This window comes from Ambystoma mexicanum, chromosome 2p (assembly GCF_040938575.1).
Source record: "Ambystoma mexicanum isolate Mex_15411 chromosome 2p, UKY_AmexF1_1, whole genome shotgun sequence".
Classification (NCBI taxonomy): Eukaryota; Metazoa; Chordata; class Amphibia; order Caudata; family Ambystomatidae; genus Ambystoma; species Ambystoma mexicanum.
This window is the reverse complement of record NC_090923.1, coordinates 416,410,975-416,431,944: the sequence shown is the minus strand read 5'-3', so window position 1 is coordinate 416,431,944 and position 20,970 is coordinate 416,410,975. Positions and strand designations below refer to the sequence as shown.

General features: G+C 46.8%; 2 protein-coding genes across 5 annotated transcripts in view; one reads left to right on the top strand and one right to left on the bottom strand.

The window, feature by feature from the left end:
- Positions 1-14,568, bottom strand: part of PDHB (pyruvate dehydrogenase E1 subunit beta) — a 64,410-nt gene extending 49,842 nt beyond the window's left edge. Inside the window, exons 1-2 of the mRNA XM_069643759.1 lie at positions 14,314-14,568; positions 14,153-14,212 (exon numbers count right to left, since the gene is read on the bottom strand). Coding sequence (XP_069499860.1) covers positions 14,153-14,212; positions 14,314-14,349 — 96 coding nt within the window. The 5' untranslated portion in view covers positions 14,350-14,568. The remainder of the gene's footprint in view (positions 1-14,152; positions 14,213-14,313) is intronic.
- Positions 14,569-14,639: 71 nt separating this feature from the next.
- The window catches only part of KCTD6 (potassium channel tetramerization domain containing 6), a 46,706-nt gene continuing 40,375 nt past the window's right edge, over positions 14,640-20,970 (top strand). The window contains exon 1 of one of the 4 annotated variants that reach the window (XM_069643763.1): positions 14,640-14,734. The gene's annotated coding sequence lies outside the window, so the exon portion shown is untranslated. Of the gene's footprint in view, positions 14,852-20,970 lie in introns of all 4 variants that reach the window. The other 3 variants (XM_069643761.1, XM_069643762.1, XM_069643760.1) reach the window with 3 other exon arrangements.

Here is a 20,970-nt window from a genome sequence, read left to right as displayed (position 1 = left end):
AACTCCTGTCATGGAACGTGAATGGGCTGGGATCCAGCATCAAAAGAAGACTGGTACTGCAACACCTAAATAGACACTCCCCGGATATAGTCTTTCTGTCCGAAACACACCTTGCAGGAAATGTGTACAAATTCTTCCAAAGATCAAACTACCGCACAGCAGTGCACGCTGGCTTCTCCGTGGGTGCGAGAGGGGTGCTCATACTGATCCACTGTTCTGACTTGAGTGTCGTGTAGACCGATGAGACCTCCGTCCCCAAGTGACGCACAGGGGAACTAATAGAAACCCGCTGTGCGACCTTTGAGGCCACAGGTGAGCGATGACTTCCCAGATCCACGGAACCTCTGGAACACCGATGCTGCTGTCAGAAAGGAACGAGGTTAAGTACCAGGCAATCACAGTACAATCAAGTAAACCAAAGGATCTAAAAGGTCTTACCTATCTGATGTCAGGGAAACCCAGGAAACCTAGTAGAGGTTCGAGACTCAGATGATGAGGCGGTCCCAGAGTAGTAGTGCGTGGATGTAGGATCAACCACCTGTGGGAGAGAAGGCGTGACTTGAATCCCCAGAAGGGAAATGGAGTATGAGTTCAACAAGATGCCAAGGGATGTTCCAAAGAGAAGTCAAGATACAGTCCAAAGTCCGGCAACAGGTAAACAGTTCCAAGCCAAGGTACAAAAAGGGGTATCCGAGGAAGAGTTCCGTGATCAATGGTAACAGTGGAGCAATGCGTAACGCCAAACAGGGTCTGAAGACAGCTGAGAAGCAATGAGTGTTCTGTCTCTCAGACCTTTACACTTAGTGTCTCTGGGTCATGTGACGTCTCACAAGGTCACGTGAGGAACGCCACACTGGATCACGTGATCGGCGTGAAGACATAACGCCGCCCCTTCTGCTATACGTTCTCCAAGGCAATTGCCAATGCAGAAAGGGCTGCAGTCGAGCCCGTACACCAAAGCTGGTACGGAGTTTTCGGTCCTTTGGTTTCACCGAATCACTTGAGCCTCGAACCGTGGGAGGAGATGTGGGGGGAATGTGTGCAGTGTTCTGATGTGTAGTGGACTGGTGTGCAGAGGATCGTCTAACATCCACAAAAGACTTCCACTTGTGATCACGCACATGCTACAAGATAGAGGAGGCCGCTATGTACACATCCAAGCAACGCTAGCCAAACCCTGGCACTCATGGCAGTGTACCCGCCACTTCTCCTTAATGACCTGCTAACCGAAATTACCCCCATCCTGGCAGCAAACCCCGCAGACACATGGGTGTTAGGAGGGGACTTCAATGAAGTCATGAACAATATCCTCGATCGCACGCACTTGAGAGCCAGGAATCCCGCCACCATCACCAAATTGGCTTCCTTCGCGTCAGCACTGGGCCTGTGTGACGCGTGGAGAGACCTGCATGCTGAGGTTCGACAGTACTCTTTACATTCTGGGGCACACGCCTCGATGTCCAGAATAGACCATTTCTTCTTACCATGCCAAAATATTCATAAAGTATCCAGCGCATCCTTCCTCCCACGGGGGATCTCTGACCACTCCCCACTGGTACTAGAACTGGAAACGGCAAGACCACGACCGCCCCCCTTGTGGAGGCTGAACACCTACTACTTGGGGGTCCCGGACCGTCAGGAAAGGATGGAGGCAGCTACTTCCGACTATTTGGAGTTGAGTTGAATGCAGGCTCGGTTGACAATCCCAACACACTATGGGAAGCGTACAAAACAGTCTTACGCGGTGAAATCATCTCATGGACCTCAGCAAAAACGAAGAAGGTACAACGCGAGAGAATCACTGAAGCCGAAAGCGAAGTCACGTCCAAGGAATTAGATCACATTGCCAATGACACCCCGGATACAAACGGAGCCCTTATAATGGCACAGCAGAAGCTCCACAATTTAGCCTTGGACTGTGCCAAAAAGGCACACATTGCCATGAAAGCACGGCTGTACGAGACGGGAGAAAAGGCAGGCAAAATGCTTGCGTGGCTGGAGAAGCGCGAAGGACAACAGAAGGTGCAGTGCATCAGAACCTTGAATACAGAGCTCGTCTACTCCGATGCCGAGATTGCAGAGCGCTTTGTAGAATTCTACGAGGACCTTTACAAACCCCCCCACCAACGCTGCAGTCAGCACCATACTGAACGACTATGACCTCCCAACACTTACCACAGAACAAGCTACCACTCTAGACAACAAAATTACGGCTGACGAAATATCAACAGCCATTGCCCAACACCAAACAGGCAAGACCCCCAACGTCCCAATGGGTTCCCACTTGACATCTGGAAAAAGCTGAACCATCTAGATATACCCACGCACTTGCTCAACATGTTTGAACACTCCCTGGCAAAAGGCGAACTCCCACCAGACCTCCGTAAAGCCACCATCGTAGTGATCCCCAAAAAGGGCAAACCCCCGGAGTAATGCACCTCCTACCAACCCATATCCCTAATCAACAGTGAAGCCAAAATACTAGCCAACAGGCTGCAATTGGTTATTATGTCACTGATCCATCCTGACCAATTCGGCTTCATGCCTCAAAGGTCCACGAGAATAAACATTCGCAGGCTGCACCTGGCGCTAGAGAGAGCACCTGCTTTGCAACAATCACTTGCATTGTTGGCCAAAGATTTCAAAAAAGCATTCGATTCAGTTTACTGGGAGGGCTTATGGGCAATAATGCGCAAGATGCAATTTGGGGAACCGTTCATAAAATGGGTGCAACTCATCTACAACAATCCAACGGCGGAGGTCAGAGTAAATGGGTGGCCCTCACGTAATATCCGATTAGGGAAAGGAACCAGACAAGGTTGCCCGCTCTCGGCAATGGTGTTTGCACTGATAATGGAAACACTGGCAGTCCTTCTCCGGGACACCGCCACGTTGACTGGCTTCAGATGGGGGCCGAACTGGGAAGATAGGATATCCCTCTATGCAGATGACCTCTTAGTATATCTGGGCAACCAAGCGACCTCCTGCCCCGTGGTCACGCAATTACTGACTAGATATGGAATCTTCAGTGGACTCAGAGTAAACTGGTCCAAATCTGTGCTGTTTCTGGTAAAAGGGGTAGACTGAATACCAGCACCGGGCTTCCCATATCAAGTAGAAACCACTCAGTTCCGTTACCTAGGCATTCTAATCACCAATGGGCTGGATAGCTATGTAAAACAAAACCTGCATCCACTAGTAAGATATACGAGCAAGATGCAGCCCGCTGGCAAGCACTGCCACTGACATTGCTAGGCAGGGCGGCGCTATTTAAGATGCTGGCCCTACCCCGGTGGTTCTTATACATCCTTCAAAACGCCCCTCTCCATGTCCCCACCGAAGAGTTCCGTAGAATAGATGGAACAACACGTAAACTCCTTTGGGGTGGGAAACACCCGAGGATTGCCCTCAAAACTCTCCAACGCTCAGTCTGGGAGAGGGGAATAGACTTCCAAACACCCAGATCTACTACTGGGCGACACAGATGGCGACAGTCGATGATATATTGCACAAAGACCCGTCCATTCCCCATATAAAAGCTGAATTAGCTGCACGACACGACATGTCCCCGATTGAAAGGCTCTACTGTAAACAGACTCGCCCTCCTGAACACACGATAGTGGCGCATACAGCCCTGGTGTGGAAGGAAGTACACAAACACTTAGGATGGGACAACAAAGTTACCCCAGTCCAACCCATCTGGAACAATGCTCACCTCAAGCCTCAGCAATCTCCTGAAATGGCCCAACTGGGCAACAGCCGGCATACTAACCATTCAGCAGGTATTCGTGAACGATCAGTTGATACAGTTCCCCGAGCTCGTGGCAACATATGGTCTCCCAGACACTGAACACTTCCACTATGGACAATTACAACATGCCCTCACCATACATAGGGCCCAAATGGCGGACATGCCGGAATGTACGCCTATGGAAAGGAATATAGACAGCGTGAACAACAAGGTCACGTCTACTATGTACAACGCTATTTGCCACAAAAGAGCTGCTGAACCTGAAGATGAAATGGGAATGCGACGTGGGCCCAATATTACCCGAGGACTGGATCCCGACTCTGATGTATCCTAGAGACTCTGCCATCTCCGCAAGAATCAGACTCGTTCAATTGAAGATTCTTCATAGGATATATTATCCCCGAGTGGCTTTGTATAACTGGGGCAAAACGACCGACCCCAAATGCCTACGTTGCAAACAGGAAGAAGGGGCCTTCTATCATACCCTCCGTCAATGTACACGTATACACTACTTCTGGCATAAGTGTAGCGAAAGACTCACTAAAGTAATGTCCGGTCCGATCCCAACAGACCCTAAACTCCTCTTTTTGGGCATTGAAGATGCAGTAGACATGTCTCGCTTTGAAAAGCTTCTTCTCTCGTCAGCAACAGGAATTGCCAAAAGGAACATTGCGCAATTGTGTGGCTCGGAAGTTACCCCGAAATATGACCAATGGATGTCAGATGTGGACGCCATCATCCTAATGGAACGCCGAGTCTATCAAGCTAGAGGCTGTCCGGGCAAAGCAGATAGAATCTGGGGTAAATGGGAACAGATATAACTCAGATCCAGAATGGACAACAAGCTTTGTTGCGCAATTCTGCTAAGGCCACGAACGATGACGTCACTCTTTGAGGCTGCCTGAGAACGACTAATACGTAAACGGCCATTTGCTGACCTGTTTGTACCTATTTCTCACAACTGTGTCTCCACATCCGCTTATACTCCGATCATATCAGATTGTACTACTCTGCCCTTTGTATGCAGTTGTATGTAGTTTTATGGTTGTTTTGTATGTTTTTGTATTATCGCAAAAATTGCAATAAAATGTGCTCTTAAAAAAAAAAAAGAAATTATTAAAAAGAAATTGCCCCAGTCTTCTTTTTTCGCAATTTCTTTGTGGAAAGGTCCTTCTTGAGATTTACTCTGCGGGCCAAACCCAGTTTGGTCCCTTTGTTCGCTTCGCCTTTGGCGGGATTCACAAGTGAAGCCCGCCTCTAGCTCCAAGGTGTCTGGGGTGGGCAGGAAGTGAGGGAGGTGCCCGAAACTCCCTGTGCTTAGTCTCCTAGGAGACCCAAATGCACTCTGTAGCGATTGCCCGTCTGACTGTCCGGCAAGGAGAGCCACACTGCTAGGCTGGAATGAATGGGAGAGAACTGAATAAAAGACTTTTGGCTTGGAAGGCAGAGTCAACCACTGGACAAAGGAAGAACTTGAAGAGGATGCCTGCTGCAACTCCTCGACCGCTGATTTGCCCAGTGAAGTCCTGCTGATGTGCTGAAACTCCAAACTCTTATCTACAGAGAAGCCCCAGCAAGAACAACTTCTCCCCTGGAGTTGGTGGGACCAATCAACTCCAAAGTAAGCCACCTGGACATTCTCTCGGAGCTGGTTGACTTTCCACAGAGTTGCTGCTGGAAACCAAAACACAAGGGCGAGGAACACCAGATTGTGTGCGTTGCTTTTAAGCTGGCCAAGACCTTCAGGAAGATCCTCCGGACTCCCGGGAAGCAGGACTGACCGGGCCTGAACCCCCTCAACAGAGTGCGGGACCGCAGAAGCAAAGAAAGCCCATTGCGACAGCCAGGAACCGCAGTGTTGCTATTTGCGATAGACACGACGGGGTGAAACACTTGCCGGTTGCGAGCGGTGACCATCCCCACAACTGAGATCTGCAGAGCTCCTCAGGAACCGAAGTCATCTGCTGCACTTTTTCTTCAATACAAAAAGGTACTGCAAAAGTCTGAGAGAACTTACCCATTGCTGTAGAGTTGCTTGCATCATCTACTACTCACAAGTCTAACGGCCTGTGGCCCTACATGGATTCTTCTCTTTCTTCAAAGACTTTTAAAAACATTGTGCAAAGACTTTTCTTACCTGCAAAGAAGTGCTTCAGCTCATATAGACTTTTGCCCATTGAGTTTGGCTTAACCTGTTTCACTGAATGACTTATTGGGGGATCTGAAAGTAATTACCTGCTTAAAGATTTGTGGTCTCTTGTATGTTCTAATAAACTTTTCCTTTGACTTACTCCTAAATGCAACAGTGATGCAACAAATACACTTCAAAAATACACACTTAGTTTTCTAAATCAGCAAATACCCCTTTGGGATGGCCCACAGACACAACCTACACCCTAGGGTGACTTCAATAGCTGGGGTGCTGGGGACATTAATATATCACTGTTGCATTTAGAATATACGTGTGGAGTGTCGAAGAAAAGAGGTTTCAGAATAAGACAAGTATTCACACAATTATTCTTAACCAGGTATGTACATTCAAAAAGACAACAATGCAAAGCCAGTTAACCATTTCCTGGAAGGAAGGCAAAACATAAGCAGAGAAGAGTCATTCTGGGAGCCAGGCCAGCCAATGTTAAGTTAGCAAAGGTCAAGGTTAATTGAAGCACTTCTTGCAGGGAAGTAAAAATCTTGCACAATGTTTAAGAAATCTATGTAGCAAAAGTAGAATCAAAAATGTAGGGTCACAGGCTATGTAGCAAAGGTAGAATCAAAATGTAGGGTCACAAGCTGTAGGCCTGTGAGTAGCAGAAGATGCAAGCAACTTTACAAGAGCAACCGAGACAAGTCTCAACTGAGATCAAGCAAGGTGGCACAACAAGAGGTAAGTTCTCTTAGGCTGTACAGTAGCAGGTTGAAGAAAAGTGCAGCAGATGGCTTCTGTTCCTGCGCAGCTCTGCTTATCCTGGTTTTCCTGTGCCTCAGTCGTGGGGACAAGAGGGAGGACTTCTGGGGACTCCTGCAGTGTAATGGGATGGTCACCGACCGCAACCGGCGATCTTCAAACAAATGGCACTTTGGCGTTTCAGCTCCTCGCGTCTACAGCAAATAGCAACACGGTGGTTCCTGGCTGTCGAGATGGGCTTTCCTTGCACCTGGGGTCCAGCACTCTGTTGAGGTGGCTAAAACTCGGTCAGTCCTGCTTCCTGGGAGTCTGGATGATCTGCCTGGAGCTCTTGGGCAGCTTAAAAGCAACACACACGATCTGGTGTTCCTCTCCCTGGCTATTCAGTTCCAGCAGCAACTGTGGTGAAAATTAAACCAGCTTCGAGAGGGTGTCCAGGTGGCTTACTTTGGAGTTGATTGGTCCCACCAACTCAAAAGGGAGAAGTCGTCCTTGCAGGACTTCTCTTTCGATACGAATTGGGAGCTTCAGCACAGCAGCAGGGCTTCAACAGGCAAACCAACGGTCCAGAGTTGCAGCAGGCGTCTCTTCCAAGTTCTTCTTCGAATTCCTTAGTCCAGTGGTCGACTGTCTTCCAAGCCAAAAAGCCTCGCCTTTTATGCAGGTTTCTCCCATTCATTTCAGCCCAGCTGTCAGTCACCCAGCAGGGTGGCTGTCCTTGCCGGACAGCCATCCGGCCAATCACCTAAGAAGGCATTCTTGTCTCCTAGGAGACTAAGCACAGGGTGTTCCGGCACCTCCATCGCTTCCTGCTCCCGCCAGACACCCTGGTGCCAGAGGCAGGCTTCACTTGTGAATCCTGCCAAAGACAAAAAACGAACAAAGGGACCAAACATGGTTAGGCATAAAGAGTAAATCTTAAGAAGGAGCTTTCCACAAAAAAATTGTAAAAAAAGAAGACTGGGCCGTTGTGACAAATGGCACCCATGGGTGCTTTACTGCGGCTGCGAACGCAGCCTGCGGTAAAAACACACACAACAGTAGTAAAAAGAAAAACCACTGCCACCAGCCATTCATCGTGGAAAGGGTAACATAAAAATGTTACATGAGAAGCTAGACAAAGAATACTAACTACACCCCCCCACCCTATTGTAAGAAGAGTGTGTGCTGGGTCTAGAAAGTTACAAGTGCAAGTTAAGTTAATTTCACTTTACTGCTCTTGGAAACAGTAGTTTATCCAAGAGAAGGTATTTAAATATTTGGGAAATCTGAAAGACTTCCCTGTGTCACTGCACTGAAGGTGCTTTGAGACACAATGTAAACGACTATGCCTATGGAGTTTGTCAGACTCCACAACCAAATGAAACAGTGTTCAAAATGACAGTAAAATACGAGAGAGTGGGAAAAAGGGTCCGACTCTCTCCGGGTTAAAAATGAAAGTCCTCAAAATCCAGCAAAGTTGCTGGGGGTCTCTATGGTAGAGAGGAATAAGCACATTTCTGAGCCACCTCAACAGAGTACTGGACCCCAAAAGCAAGGGGAGCCCACAAAGTGTCCAAGAACCACGGTGGTGCTATTTGCCAGTAGCTGAAACTGAAAAGTGCCCCTGTATGGAGTAACCCCATTGCCGCCGCCGACCTTCGAACTGCCGTGCAGGGATCCTACAGTCGTCCTCCCTCTTGTCCCCACGACTGAGGCCCAGGAACACAGGAACTGCAGGACTGCAACCAGAATAGAAGCCAGCTGGATCCTTTTCTTCAGACCTAAGCTAAAGTCTAACTGGGGGTACTTACCTCTTGTTGTTTGTAGCTTGCTTGCTCTCACTGGCAACTTGCATTAGCTGCCCTTTGCAGAGTTGCTTGCATCTTTGCTTTCTCAAAAGCCTCCCAGCTCGTGGTCCTACAGTAATTCTTTTCTACAAACTCTCTATAACATTGTGCAAGACTTTCGTGCTATCCACCAGCTCCCCCAGACTTTGTTCAATTGACATTGGCTGTGCTGGCTCCCTGCAGACTCTTCTGACTCTGCTGTCGCTCAAAAAGTCATACATAAATTACTTTTATAGCTGTGAAAGGGTTAACCTATACTTCATTGGGGGATTGTAAAGTGCTCACCTGTTCAGATAACTGTTAACCTTTGTTTCTTTCCCTAACCATTTCCTTTTTCCACAACCTCAATATTGCATTTAAGTGTAAAAGTGATATATTAATGTCCACAGTGTCGTAGCTATCGAAGTCACCTCAGGGAGTAGGAAATGTGTATGTATGTGTGCGTGTGTGACATCTCAAAAGTGTGTGCGTCTACTTACTTAACTGAAACTGAAGGAGTGTATCGTAGAATATTGCCCTTTCTAAAGAGGGCTTACTTCAAAACTGACTGTTAAATTAATACATTATTTTAATAAGAAGCCTCGAGTATAAGTGTTATTTGAATACTTTCATTTTAGGCAGTTACACTAAATTATGCTGATGTGCCCATTTCTCCAATAAAATATGAAAGAAAAAATTCCAACAACCTCTTTTTGGTTCACACAGTGTTTTATCATAGGGTGTCCTTTTGTTTGTGTTTGAATACTTGTCGTCACTGTGAATCTCTATGTTGCACCTCTACAGCTCACATTGACCCCTCTTGAGATAGGTCTGGCTGCTCAGTCACTCTACCAACTTGTGTAGTTCAGCCCTATACCAAAGGTTGGGTTCCCTATTGCCAAGAGGACAAGGCTGGTGTAGTCTCAGACAGGGTTACTGCATACAATCTTGCCTAACATTCTTCAAAAGGAGCATACTGTCTCCATGCGAGTGTGAGCAGTTGAATATTCCTGCATGGTGGGGGTGCTGTATTTGCCAGGCTGTGATGCCCGTTTGAAACAGACTGGATCCGGATGGCAATAGTGCACCCCTCACAGAGGAGGGTGGCAACCTCCTTCTTGCAGCCAAAGTTGAGTTGCGTGCTACCAAAGTTATTCTATTGTAATGCATGCACTTAGTGATGAAGTAAACATCAGAACTGGCCTCTGTGTTGCCTTAACTCGAACAAAGCAAATATCATCTCAGAAATGCATCTTTCTTCCCTTCCAGTTTGTGCTGGGAAGTGTCGTGCCAGACTTAACATATATTGTGTCGCTGCCCAGTGTCCTCCTCCACAGTCCATCCCCCTAGTTACATGCCTCTGCTGATCATTACGCATTAACTCTCCATAAGTAGCATTTTATGTAAATCGTGAATTGACATGATTCACGGGTGATGGCTTGAGGCGTGGAGCGTGCCAATATATATATATATATTTTTTTTTTTAAGTGCCCAGGCCCATTTTCGGGTCCAAGTGCGACCATGGCTTGAATCGACATGTGTCATGACTCTGCAAAAAAAAAAAAAGCAGACACTCTTCCATATAATTTGTTGGAAAACACTTCTATTTGTTTATGCTATTCGGCATTGGTTATTTAATGTCACCTCAACGGGAAAACGATTGCTCATTTTCTTCCACTCCGAGAGTTGCATAAGAGTGCCCAATCTGGCAGGGTTATTGGAGAGTCCTGCGGGTTGGGCTGCCCTTCAGGTATTGGCAGATCCTGAGTCCACCATTATGTTTACAATATATATATATATATATCTTTTTTAAAGAGACATCTTCGCACACAGAGTACTCAAGAACCCTACAATTCATTTAAGACCAATCTGAGCGGTTGTGCTCTTCCTACAGGATGTGGTTCAGACCAATCATTGCAGGTCGTACTCCGTAAGGGGCATGTTTTTGGCCAGACGATTATAACCGCAAATTTAAGTTTCATTGGAAGGTCTTCCCTCCCAATTTATTAGAAGATGTTATGACCAGAATTACCACAATGACGATTGCACTCTCTCCCACAGTTACATACAAAAACGTATGCTGCTTGCCATTTAGAAGATGCTCGTCCAGTTGTTTATTTTCTTTGCATAACGTAATTCTTGGTTTATAGCATGAGAAAAACTACAAGACTGGTTGAGTATTTCTCAAAAAACAGCTCGTCCCAAGGGTGCAAATGTGTTTCAATAACATTTTAAGTTTCCTTGAGTTGGAAACTGCAGTTAGTAATTTGCAACTTGTCATTGCCCATTTCATGTAGTTCTCCAGTTAAGATTTTGAAGTGTGAGCATTTTGTGCCCTATATTTTTGTTCCCAGGAGTATTCTCTATGCAAGAAAAATTAAGCTGTAAAACAGATATATTTTTGCAATACATATTTCTTTGCAGCTAGTTATCTATGGACATTAAAAGATATTAGTTTACTTCTTGAGATTGGGCAGTTTTCTCCTCTGGCACTACATGCACTCCTAGTCCAAACATATCCGTGGAGCTGTGTGGGTGAAAGCATGCGACAAGATGTGTCCGTTTCCTATTTTTTGATGGTAGTATTTTTACTCCCCATTTGACTTTATTGGGAGTATTTGCCTCGGGTAGGGAGTAAAAGTGGCCGATACACCCACTATGTGAATGGTTGCTTTCATGTTATTGAGATTAGCCAAACCCTAATCAATCAAATGCTGCTGAACTCAGATTAGTAGTCTAACTTGCTTGCATGCAAACACATGAAATCAACGGTTTGAACAATCGCGAGTAGTGTGTTTAGATCTATAGTACAGTTCATATAAAATCAAGAATTTCAACTTTACAGGTTAATAAATGGTGCTCCATTCATTAATGTAGTAATGCTATATCTTTTTGTGCAAAAATGTTACCCATTTGAGTTTTAATTGTCCATATTGTCTAATGGCATCATGACACTACAAGTAATAGGGCCTTTTGCTACATGTCGGGCCCTGCAGGGCTGCATACATTGGTATGCATTTAACAGAATACGGTATTAATGTGAGACGGTACATGTATAAATATATATAAAAAACAGAAAGCGTATGATACGTTTCCAGACAAAGTCAGCATACCGGGTGAGGTTTTTTGGTCCCAGCATTATTGCCACTGCTCGACAATGTAGAAGATGCATTTCTTCTGCCTAGGACACAGTTTCATTGTCATACGTTCGTTTATATGCACTGTCAAAGTGTCCTTGGGTCGCATTTCTTGCTATGGCCTCCTCCAGAAAGACCTATTTCTTCATAGATTGTGCAGGCTGCAGTAGGTAGGTAAGATTACTGAATATTATACTGCGCACTGTTGCCATTTAAATGGCGCCAAGGTATGCCATGAGTCTCCCCAAAGTGTTGGGGAGTATTCTGTAGTGAGCAGATGTATCAGACCAGGAAGCATGCAAAGAACGAGTGAAGGTATTTTAAAGAGGTAGGAACTAGCCTGAAAAAAATGACTGCAAAGCTGGAGACGACATACGCTTGCACACTTCACTCATGGAGGGCAGAAATGGCCCTTGGACCCACGTGGGAGGCAAAGTTGGGCACCAAGAGCCACGATGAGAGAAGATCTGGACACAATCACTAATACAATGAAAGCCAAAGGGGGGCAGAACCGAAGCAGAGAAATATGTTTTACAGTGTCAAGACTGGTATGAATGCGTGTTGCAAAATGCTCTTATTTATCGCTTATTGCCTGAGAAGCTATTGTAGTATTTATTCCCCATTATCTTGCAAAACAAATACAATGTGGGATTGTTTCTTACTCCCTGGTGGAGCTCAACTCATTAGAAGAATACATAAGACTAAAGCTACTTCTCGGATGACCCATTCCCAGCCTCTATTGTCAAAGAACACGTCCAAGTTTGGCTTCCTTACTTTTTACAACTGATACATCATTCTCTTAGGACTGGTTGTTTTCCGGGCACCCTGAAACATGGCACGTTTCTCCTTCATTGAATAAAACTTGACCTGAATATACATTGCTTGTCCAACTATAGATCAGCTACATCGCTGCCATTTTTGGGTATGTTTTGGAGAAGGTTGTAACCATCCAATTGAATGATTGGATATTCAAACAGAATCTTCTTGCACCATTTCAGTATGATTTTAGATCAGACTGTAGCACAGAAACGGTTACTTTGCATATTTTAGATGATAACTACCGGATATTGGATGATGGAGGTTCTTGTTTGTTGGTGCGAATACATTTGTCGGCAGCATTCAACACAATCGAACACGAGATCTTGATCCAGAGGTTATCTTGCTGAATTGGGACTGGAGGCCTTGTGTTCCTTCCTGTTGAACCGAAAACAAACTGCTGTGATGGGGACTTCACATTTTGAATATTTTTTTGTTCCCCATGGTCTCACTCTGGGAGCAATTCCATTAATAGTGTGATGACATGGATTTATTTTTGAACCTCAACTGAATATTATTTGCAACAAGTATGTAATTGCTTTTAGAGATTTAATCTTGGATGTCTTTGCAATTTTTTTAACCTAAAAACGAGAATTCCTTTTATTTGTTAACTCTTCTAATAAAATGTTATTTACAAACTGGTTTATTAATTCTAGAATTGTTGGGTCCTCTGCTGAACTTACCATTTCTGCCAAATGGTAGGTCTTTTTATATGTATGATTAAATGCCCTTTACCGCTCAAAAATATTGTGTTGGCAAAATCCTCAAATGTTCTACTTTTTGCTCTAAGAGATGTGAAAAATTAGGATTCAGCTGATAATTATATGACCTCAATTCAATAATTGGTTTTGTCAAGAACCGATTATGGCAACTCGATTTTAATTGAAATTCTACAAACATCCTTGGCACCTTAGAAACTGCACTTCATGTTCCTAGAGCTGGGTACAGGTGATTTTGCACCCAGGACAACAGCACATCTCACATATTTTGGCTTGGACTGCATGATTTTATTGCAGGTCATAATTGGGCAATTGGTTTCTCTAGATTTTTCCCGAACGCGGCCCCATTCCTGCACTGGATATTAAAACCAAGTTTACGGTTCTGGTCCACAATTTCACCATCATTGTTATCAAGTTATAAGCCTTATGGGACCAAACTAAGTCTGCAAGTCCAAAATGCATTGCTTTATAGATGTAAACATGCCCCATTGCATTGGAGATGCGTTTTGCCATGCTATGACTTGCAGCCCTGAAAACATTTTTTAAAAGGTAAATATATATATAGGATTACAAGTCTCAGAAAATAGTTTGTAAAATAATATTCCATAACTGGAAAAGGTATGCAACAGCGACAACGCGCTCTCAAATTTCCCTACTCCTGAGTGCACTGAAGGTTACCGGCAGCCGGGTCTAGTATTATGGGGAACAAGGAATGCCTACTGCTGTTGACTGTTACTTTAAAAGACGGGCAGCCGGGTAAAGCGCAGCCTTGGAAACCTGTGCTTCCACTTCATTGACAGAGGCACTGTCTATATGACATATAAACCCCTATGCGAGTGCACCCATTCGCCTACAGTGAGCAACATTAAAAAACCAGAGAGAGAGTTGGATTGGCTTATTTTCGCCCGGTGACTGACGATGTAGTAAATGATGCGAGCAATCATATATTACAGAATGACACAGATTGGATCACTGCATCATAGAAAGGAGCGGGGGCATGCATATTCGCTCTCTACCTGAACGGCCCGGGGTCCGGTCGCGTGGAAACCTCTCCGCACCAGTGCACACAGCGGATCCTGGGGGGAAACACAAGAGACAGTTTATAGTCAGCTGTGGGCCCGCGGGAATGCTGGGTGCAGCGGCGGCTGCTGTTGCGGGATTTTGATCCACCGCTCACCTTTCCAGCTGAGAGAAACTTCTTGACGGCCGCCATCTTCACTGTGTGCCCTCTATCCTTGCTGCGCCCTTCTCACAGTCACCGCCGGCACAGAGCAGCAGCCCGTACTCCCTGTCAAAAGGTCACGCCTCCCAATCCGGCGACAAATGGAAACCAGAGGACGAATCAGGCTTCGAGCGTAGGCGTAACCACGTCTGGATCAGCGGCCATCCCGGGGTCAGGCAAACTGCCACTCCCACTGCACTGGATCGTTATGACTGGGTCTAACGGGAACAGAAATCACGCCAGTAAAAATGTCTGTCGTGCACATGCGCAGTATTTGCAGAGGAACCAAAATCCAATGTAGTGTTGAATTTACTGTAACACCGACGAGTTCCCCCTAGGCCTGGTCTGTAGTTTGCTCTTCGGCTGCGCGACCAAGGTGGGTGGCTGCACATTAACTCTCACGCCTAGAAGACCCTGATCTGAAACGGCCCAAGCAGGGGACCGCAGTGCACGGTCGTGACGTTTGTCACTCAGCAAGCGGCCCGATTTCCGGGTGAGTGGCAAGTGGCAACGGGGAAATATTTGCTTGGAAGACCTAGGCTGTTAGAGCAAGAAAGTCAATGTGGAGACTACCAGTTCATGTCATATCGGAGCCCGGTGGTGCCTAGGCGGTCTGCGCTTTTAACAGCAACAGAGAGCACGGCGTAAACCCCGTGCGCCGGCGCTGCTTGCATTCATTCCCACTGGTGTTCCTACCAGGGCTTATTCTGCAACCAGAGCCCTCACTTTCAGAAGACGCAGGAAACCTGATAGGTGCTAACGCTTTTTATGCAAAAAAGACGTACAGGGTAGAAGAGATGAACAATGTTTTCTGAGGAGAGCAATTGCCATTTGCATCCATGGGTGGAGCCAGCCTCTAAATATTTACTTAACATTTGTATTGCGCGCCAAGCCCCAAGGCATCAGGGTGCTGGTTATACGGATAGCACTTGGAGCGAGTGGTTACAGAGATACTCAATTAAAACAATACGGTTACATAGATACAGAGGTGTAGAGAGAGATGGAGAGATGCATACAGAGATAGTGGTACATGGGGACTATATGTGTAGGCAGAGGCAAGGGGGTGGTACAGGAGTAGCAGAGAACGGTACGTGAGGGCGGAAGCTAGTGTCTAGGTCTCATTCAGCTATGGTGTCCTGAGAAAATAGGATGGTTTTGAGCTGCTTGCAGAAGACCCCTTATGAGGGTTTTGCTCTGTTTGTGTGAGAGATTGTTCCACTGTTCTGCAGTGAGGTTGGTGAAGCTGGCACCTCCAGCTCTTAGCAGGGGCATCCCATCGCTGCGCCTCCCCAAACACCAGTATGTTTGCCACTTTCACACACCCACCCACCCAACGCCCCCTACCAGACCTATTTACATAAAGTCAAGGAGTTATCTTACAGGTGATCCGTTTCTCCACCACACCGCAGGATCTTCTACGTCGGGTGTGGCTTCTTAAGAACACCGCCCCACCGTCGGGGTCCTGAGGACCCTTCCGGTTGAGCCCGTTCCTCCCTACAGATTACCCTCTGTACCTATGGCCATTTCTTGTTTACCTTTTTCCGTACACATTCCCCAGACACTTTTTTCAGTGCCTCTTAGTCACAGTACACGTTGTCTTCTACACTTTGCTTCCTTTTCATTTTTCGTACCTTCTTTTCTTTAATTCCTGTTCCCTTGTTCTACCTGTCTACCCTTCTAATTCTAGCGCTGAGTGTTCCCTACTATCTACTATTTCCTTGTTCGGTATGCTACTATTCTACTTCATTTCTCTGTTGTTTATTCTCCATTTTAGCCATCATCAATGATCTTGCTCTAACCCGTCCACCCTTCGTTGCAGAGTCTCTTCCTCCCACTTTGGTTTTGTTCCATTTTCCCCGGTCCCCTTGCCTCCATTTTCTGTTCTATCTATTCCCCAAGTTGCCTAGTCTCATCCCCCCCATCCCCTGCCTTGAAGTTCTTCCCCCAAACCACTTAATCCTTCCCTGCCCGAGCCCTTCCCATCTCTGCTTGCTCTTCCCTTTCCCCTAGGTACTTTCCCTTCCTTATTTTCTATCGTTATCCATTCTCCTACTTGTTTCTTTCCCAAACCTTACTGTGACACCTTCTTCTTATTCCCCTGACTTCCCTTCTTTCCCTTTTCATTTTCTTCATCCTCCCTTCCACCCCCCCACACTCCCATGTTTGGGGTTGGAATGACTTCCAAGCACCCTAACCCCTCCCCCTTTACCCGTGGCCTTCCCTGAGTCTAGTACTCCTGGGCGCCGTTGATTCTAAGCTAATGGCTGCGCAGCCCCCTACGGGGTCTGCCAGTGCTTTCAAGCGGATCTCCCCGTGACTTCGCCAAGGCCCTCTGCTGGTTGCCGGCAGCAGAGAGTACCCCCCAGATAACAGGTCGTAGCTCACTCAGGGACCAGGAACTACCCCATTAACCCCATTCAGCCTGCTCAAACACTCGCATTTGCAAGCAACCCCTTGTTCCCGTTGGGGGTGGGGCGATTAACCCCCCCACCACCAAGTAAGAGTTCCCTGCATCATCCTCCCCTCTTCACTGCCCCTTGCACTGAATGACCTTTGCCCCTTTGTGCCTTCATACGCATCCCAAACTTTTCGATGCTGCCTTCCATTCCATGGTCATTAGCGCCGCCCCTACCTCAGACAAATGAGTCTTATCGTCCCGAAAATACCCTGGTACTTGCAATGTGATCAGTGGGTGTCGGATCCATCCCATTCCCTTGATTTTTAAATATGCCTCCATCCTGCAGTTCAACTTCCCTCTTGTGGTTTCTATCGCCCTGTGGCACAATGCCCCTCTCCATTCTTGTCTGGTAATTATTTCGGACCAAATTAGCTCTGTGCCCTGGAACTCCCTCCCTACTTGCGTGAAGGTGCATTGCACCTTCCCCCCCCCCCTTGATACCAGGTTGTTACCCCCCATGTGCAGTACTAAGACGTCATGTGGGTCGTGCTGCCGCAAAGCCCGCTCCATTGTTCCCCATAGTTGGTCCCAACGCAATCCTCGTTTTGCGATCCAGTAAATTTGAGTATGCTGGAAACCCATGTTGCCATCCCTACTCGCCTTCCTCGCTCTCTGCTGCTCTGGCCACAAACGAATGGCCCACGACCCATACCGAAGTGACAGCTGTGATGAGATGAATGCCAATTACCCCTCATGCAACTAAGATTTGATGCCCCACCTCCTCCCTGCACCCGTGATCGCTCGTCCCCTCTCCCCCCAGCCCCCAACGCCCCTTCAAACCCTTGACCCATGTGGCCCGTCCTCCTACCTGATGTAAAGCTTAAATTTGTCTGAATCCCATCTACCTATCCTTTTGATCAGGTCATCCCCCAGTCCTTCCCTCTGTGCTGTTGTGGCCACCCATCCCGAATGAATCTGGGGAATACAATGCTGGGTCAACACCTGCTTTTACCAATGTTGTGGTTAAAACCTTTTCAAAATTGGAACTGCGTGAGAGGCGATCCATCCTCACGCGTGAACAGGTACGCAGACCCTCCTCCCCTTGCCCCCAAGAATGCCGACATGGCCACTACTGGGAAAAAGGCATCTTGGCCTAATTTCCGCAACACCAGTTTTGGATAACCAACGTGCAGTGCTCCCTCCTTTATGGGCACATCATTGATCAGTAAAGCCCTTTGGTCTCGACAGGCCTTTGCTCTGGCCACCAGCTCACTGATCTGTAATGCCCCAAAGAACGCCAAAGCAAATCATGCTTTGAACATTGGGTGTTTGTACCAGGAGTATCACACCGCTCCCAATGCTAACATGATCTTTTTCAGAAGGTTGAAGTGAATGGGCCTTCTGTCGTCGCTGGTCGGAGGTGCCCCCCTGTCCCTGTCCCACCCTTTCTGGACTGCCCTTAATGGAAACCCTTTGGTCGGGTCCGTCCTCCCTGCCAGTTGGCTGTGAAATGCTATTGCACTCAGATGTGCCGCAACCCAGGACTTCGCTTTCTCTGCGATCCCTGGCCCATAGCACAACATGTTGCACCTTCCCTTCCCACCTGTCCAACCCAGTGTCTTTGGTGACATTAAAAAGGTGCTGAAATTGCAGTTGTATCTGTCTCTTGTGCGTCCGGCCAAAGCCCTTGCCGCTAACTGCCTCATGCCTTCTCCGAGCTCACTAAGCGCCATAGTTGATCGTGTCATGATTGCCTGTGCCTCTGGGTGAACCTTCCGAAAACGAAACGTGCCATCAGTCTCCCCTGCACCATTCCCTCTCCAGGTTTGCCCCAAACCCCACCCGCCCTGCGGCATCAGTAAAAAGCTGTAGTTGTGAGCACGCGACCCAGGGTGTCTGCCACAAGCAAACCCTGTTGTAGTCCTCCAAAAAATCAAGCTATACCCGCAGGTCCTCCTACATACCTATGGTCAGCCGCACCCTGTGCCACCCTTTTGTCGCTCCGCCTGTTGCGGCTGCCAAGCGTCTAGCAAATACCCTCCCTGCCGGGAAGACCCTACCTGCAACGTTCAGCCTGCCCACTAGCGACTGGTTTTCACCGTTGTTCTACCGCATGTCCGCGCTGTATTGATGCAATGCATTCTACGATCTTATCTTTTGTCAGGCGGCAGATCCCTAGTATTGTGTCAATCTCAATGCCCAGGTATGTCAACCTTGTGCATTTTGTTCCGCTGCTAGAGGTGCCCCCAGTTCATCTGTCAATCTTTAGAATTTGTTGAGCAGTGTACTGCACATGTCTGTCCCTTGCTTCCCGACAAATAAAAAGTTGTCAAAGTAATGCCTTTTGCCCCCCCCCTACTCTCCATCTCATTCAAATCCCACTCTAAAAAGGAGCTAAACGCCTCAAAATATGCACATGATATACTGCACCCCATCGGCATGCATTTATCAACATAGATTTCCCCCCCTGAACTGAAAACCCAATAAGTGATAACTCTCTGGGTGCACAGGCAGTAGCCTGAATGCCGCCTCGACATCCACTTTTGCCAATAATGCCCCCTTTCTGGCCAGGCTGATTGCCTGATGAAATGATACATAAGAAACTGAGCATTCAGCCTCCGCCAACCAGTCGTTTACTGACTATCCTTTGGGATGCGACAGGTTGTGGATGAGGCAGAATTTCCCCTTTTCCTTCTTGGGGATTACCCCCAGTGGTGATATTATTAAATCCTTCAATGGCGATGTCTGGTAAGGGCCTGCCACATGCCCAAAGCCAACTACTTATTCATTTTTTCCGTTATGAGCTCGGGCCACTCCCTTGTGGACCATAGGTTGTCTGCTGTTCTTGCTCCATGGGGACCTTTATATGGTGTGCAGAAACCCATCATGAAGCCCCCCACCAGAAGGTCCATCTCTTGCAGTAGGGGGTACCTCATGGCCTGGCTCCTCTGTACACCGTGCCCGTTGACCTCTGCAGCCTGCTTGTCTCTGGCACCCTTCAGTGTCGGCACAAGTCAGGTGCCTTGCCAATCTCGGACTCTCTCATTCTTCCAATCTCGATTCACCTGTGTTCTTTTTTTATCAGTTTGAGATAGTAACAAACATCAATATAGAGTCAATGAGATGCATTATAACAATTCAGATGGTAGTTTTCCCAAGAGGGGAAACATGGGCTAGTTTCATTCCTCCTTCTGAAGTCACACATCTTAAAGCCACAGTCTACACCTAACCCTATGCAAGGTTACTAAACGCATAAATAAATGAAAGGAAAAGAAATAACACAAAACATGTGTTCTTTTTAAATGTCCCGGTCTTTCTCTGCAGTTTCCAAAGACTAGAACGAGGCGTTGGCTTGCAGCGGCTATTCATCCTCATTACTGCATCCATCTTCCTCGTCTCAGTACCATAAAGGGCCGGGGGGGGGGGGACTGGAGGTAAATGAAGGTCTGGGCTAGAAAATCCTGGAATTTCAGTATCTATATTACAGTAAGCCATGTAGAAATGTCGTAAAGGCACATAGTTGTCACTAAAAGTTATAACTGAAGGGTTGTCTTGATTGTCTTTTCCTATCTCCCTGGAGCTTGTCCTCTCCCACGTGGTCCTCCCGCAAACAGCCATCTCCAGGGTCAGAGTCAGGTAGTTTCCGTCTTTCCCTGGCCACGTAAGAGTCTTCCTTGCAGGGAATCAGTGACAAGGATGTCAGATTCGTCACAATGTATAGAATTTACGGGGCAAATGACTTTTCTATGGCTGGAACTTTAATTTGTTCCACTGGCTTAAGTGGTGAAACCAGGCTGTGAGCCCAAACAGTGATTTAAGCACTGGGCCACACATCTTCCCATCGATAATTAATATAATGACTATGTATTTTTTGGGTTTGAAAATATTAAATACTATTTTAATAGCGATGCATTTAAAAGTACACAAATGGCATACAGCATAATTTAAAAATACATCAATTGTTTAAGAGTCATGTTGAGCTAAAATAGCATTATAGTTTTTTTCACCCATCCTGACTAGGACCTAGTAAATGCCTGGAAAAGCGTGTGCGTTTTTAAACTGTTTTCACACTGAAAGTGGGTTTTAAAATTACATTTCATTTTTTTTGACTGATAAAACCAATGGAATGTCATGTGCCAGTCTTTCTATGACCCAGCGGAAGTAGAAAGCCCCCACCGGCACCATAGAAGGTAACAATCCCCTCTTTAATGGTG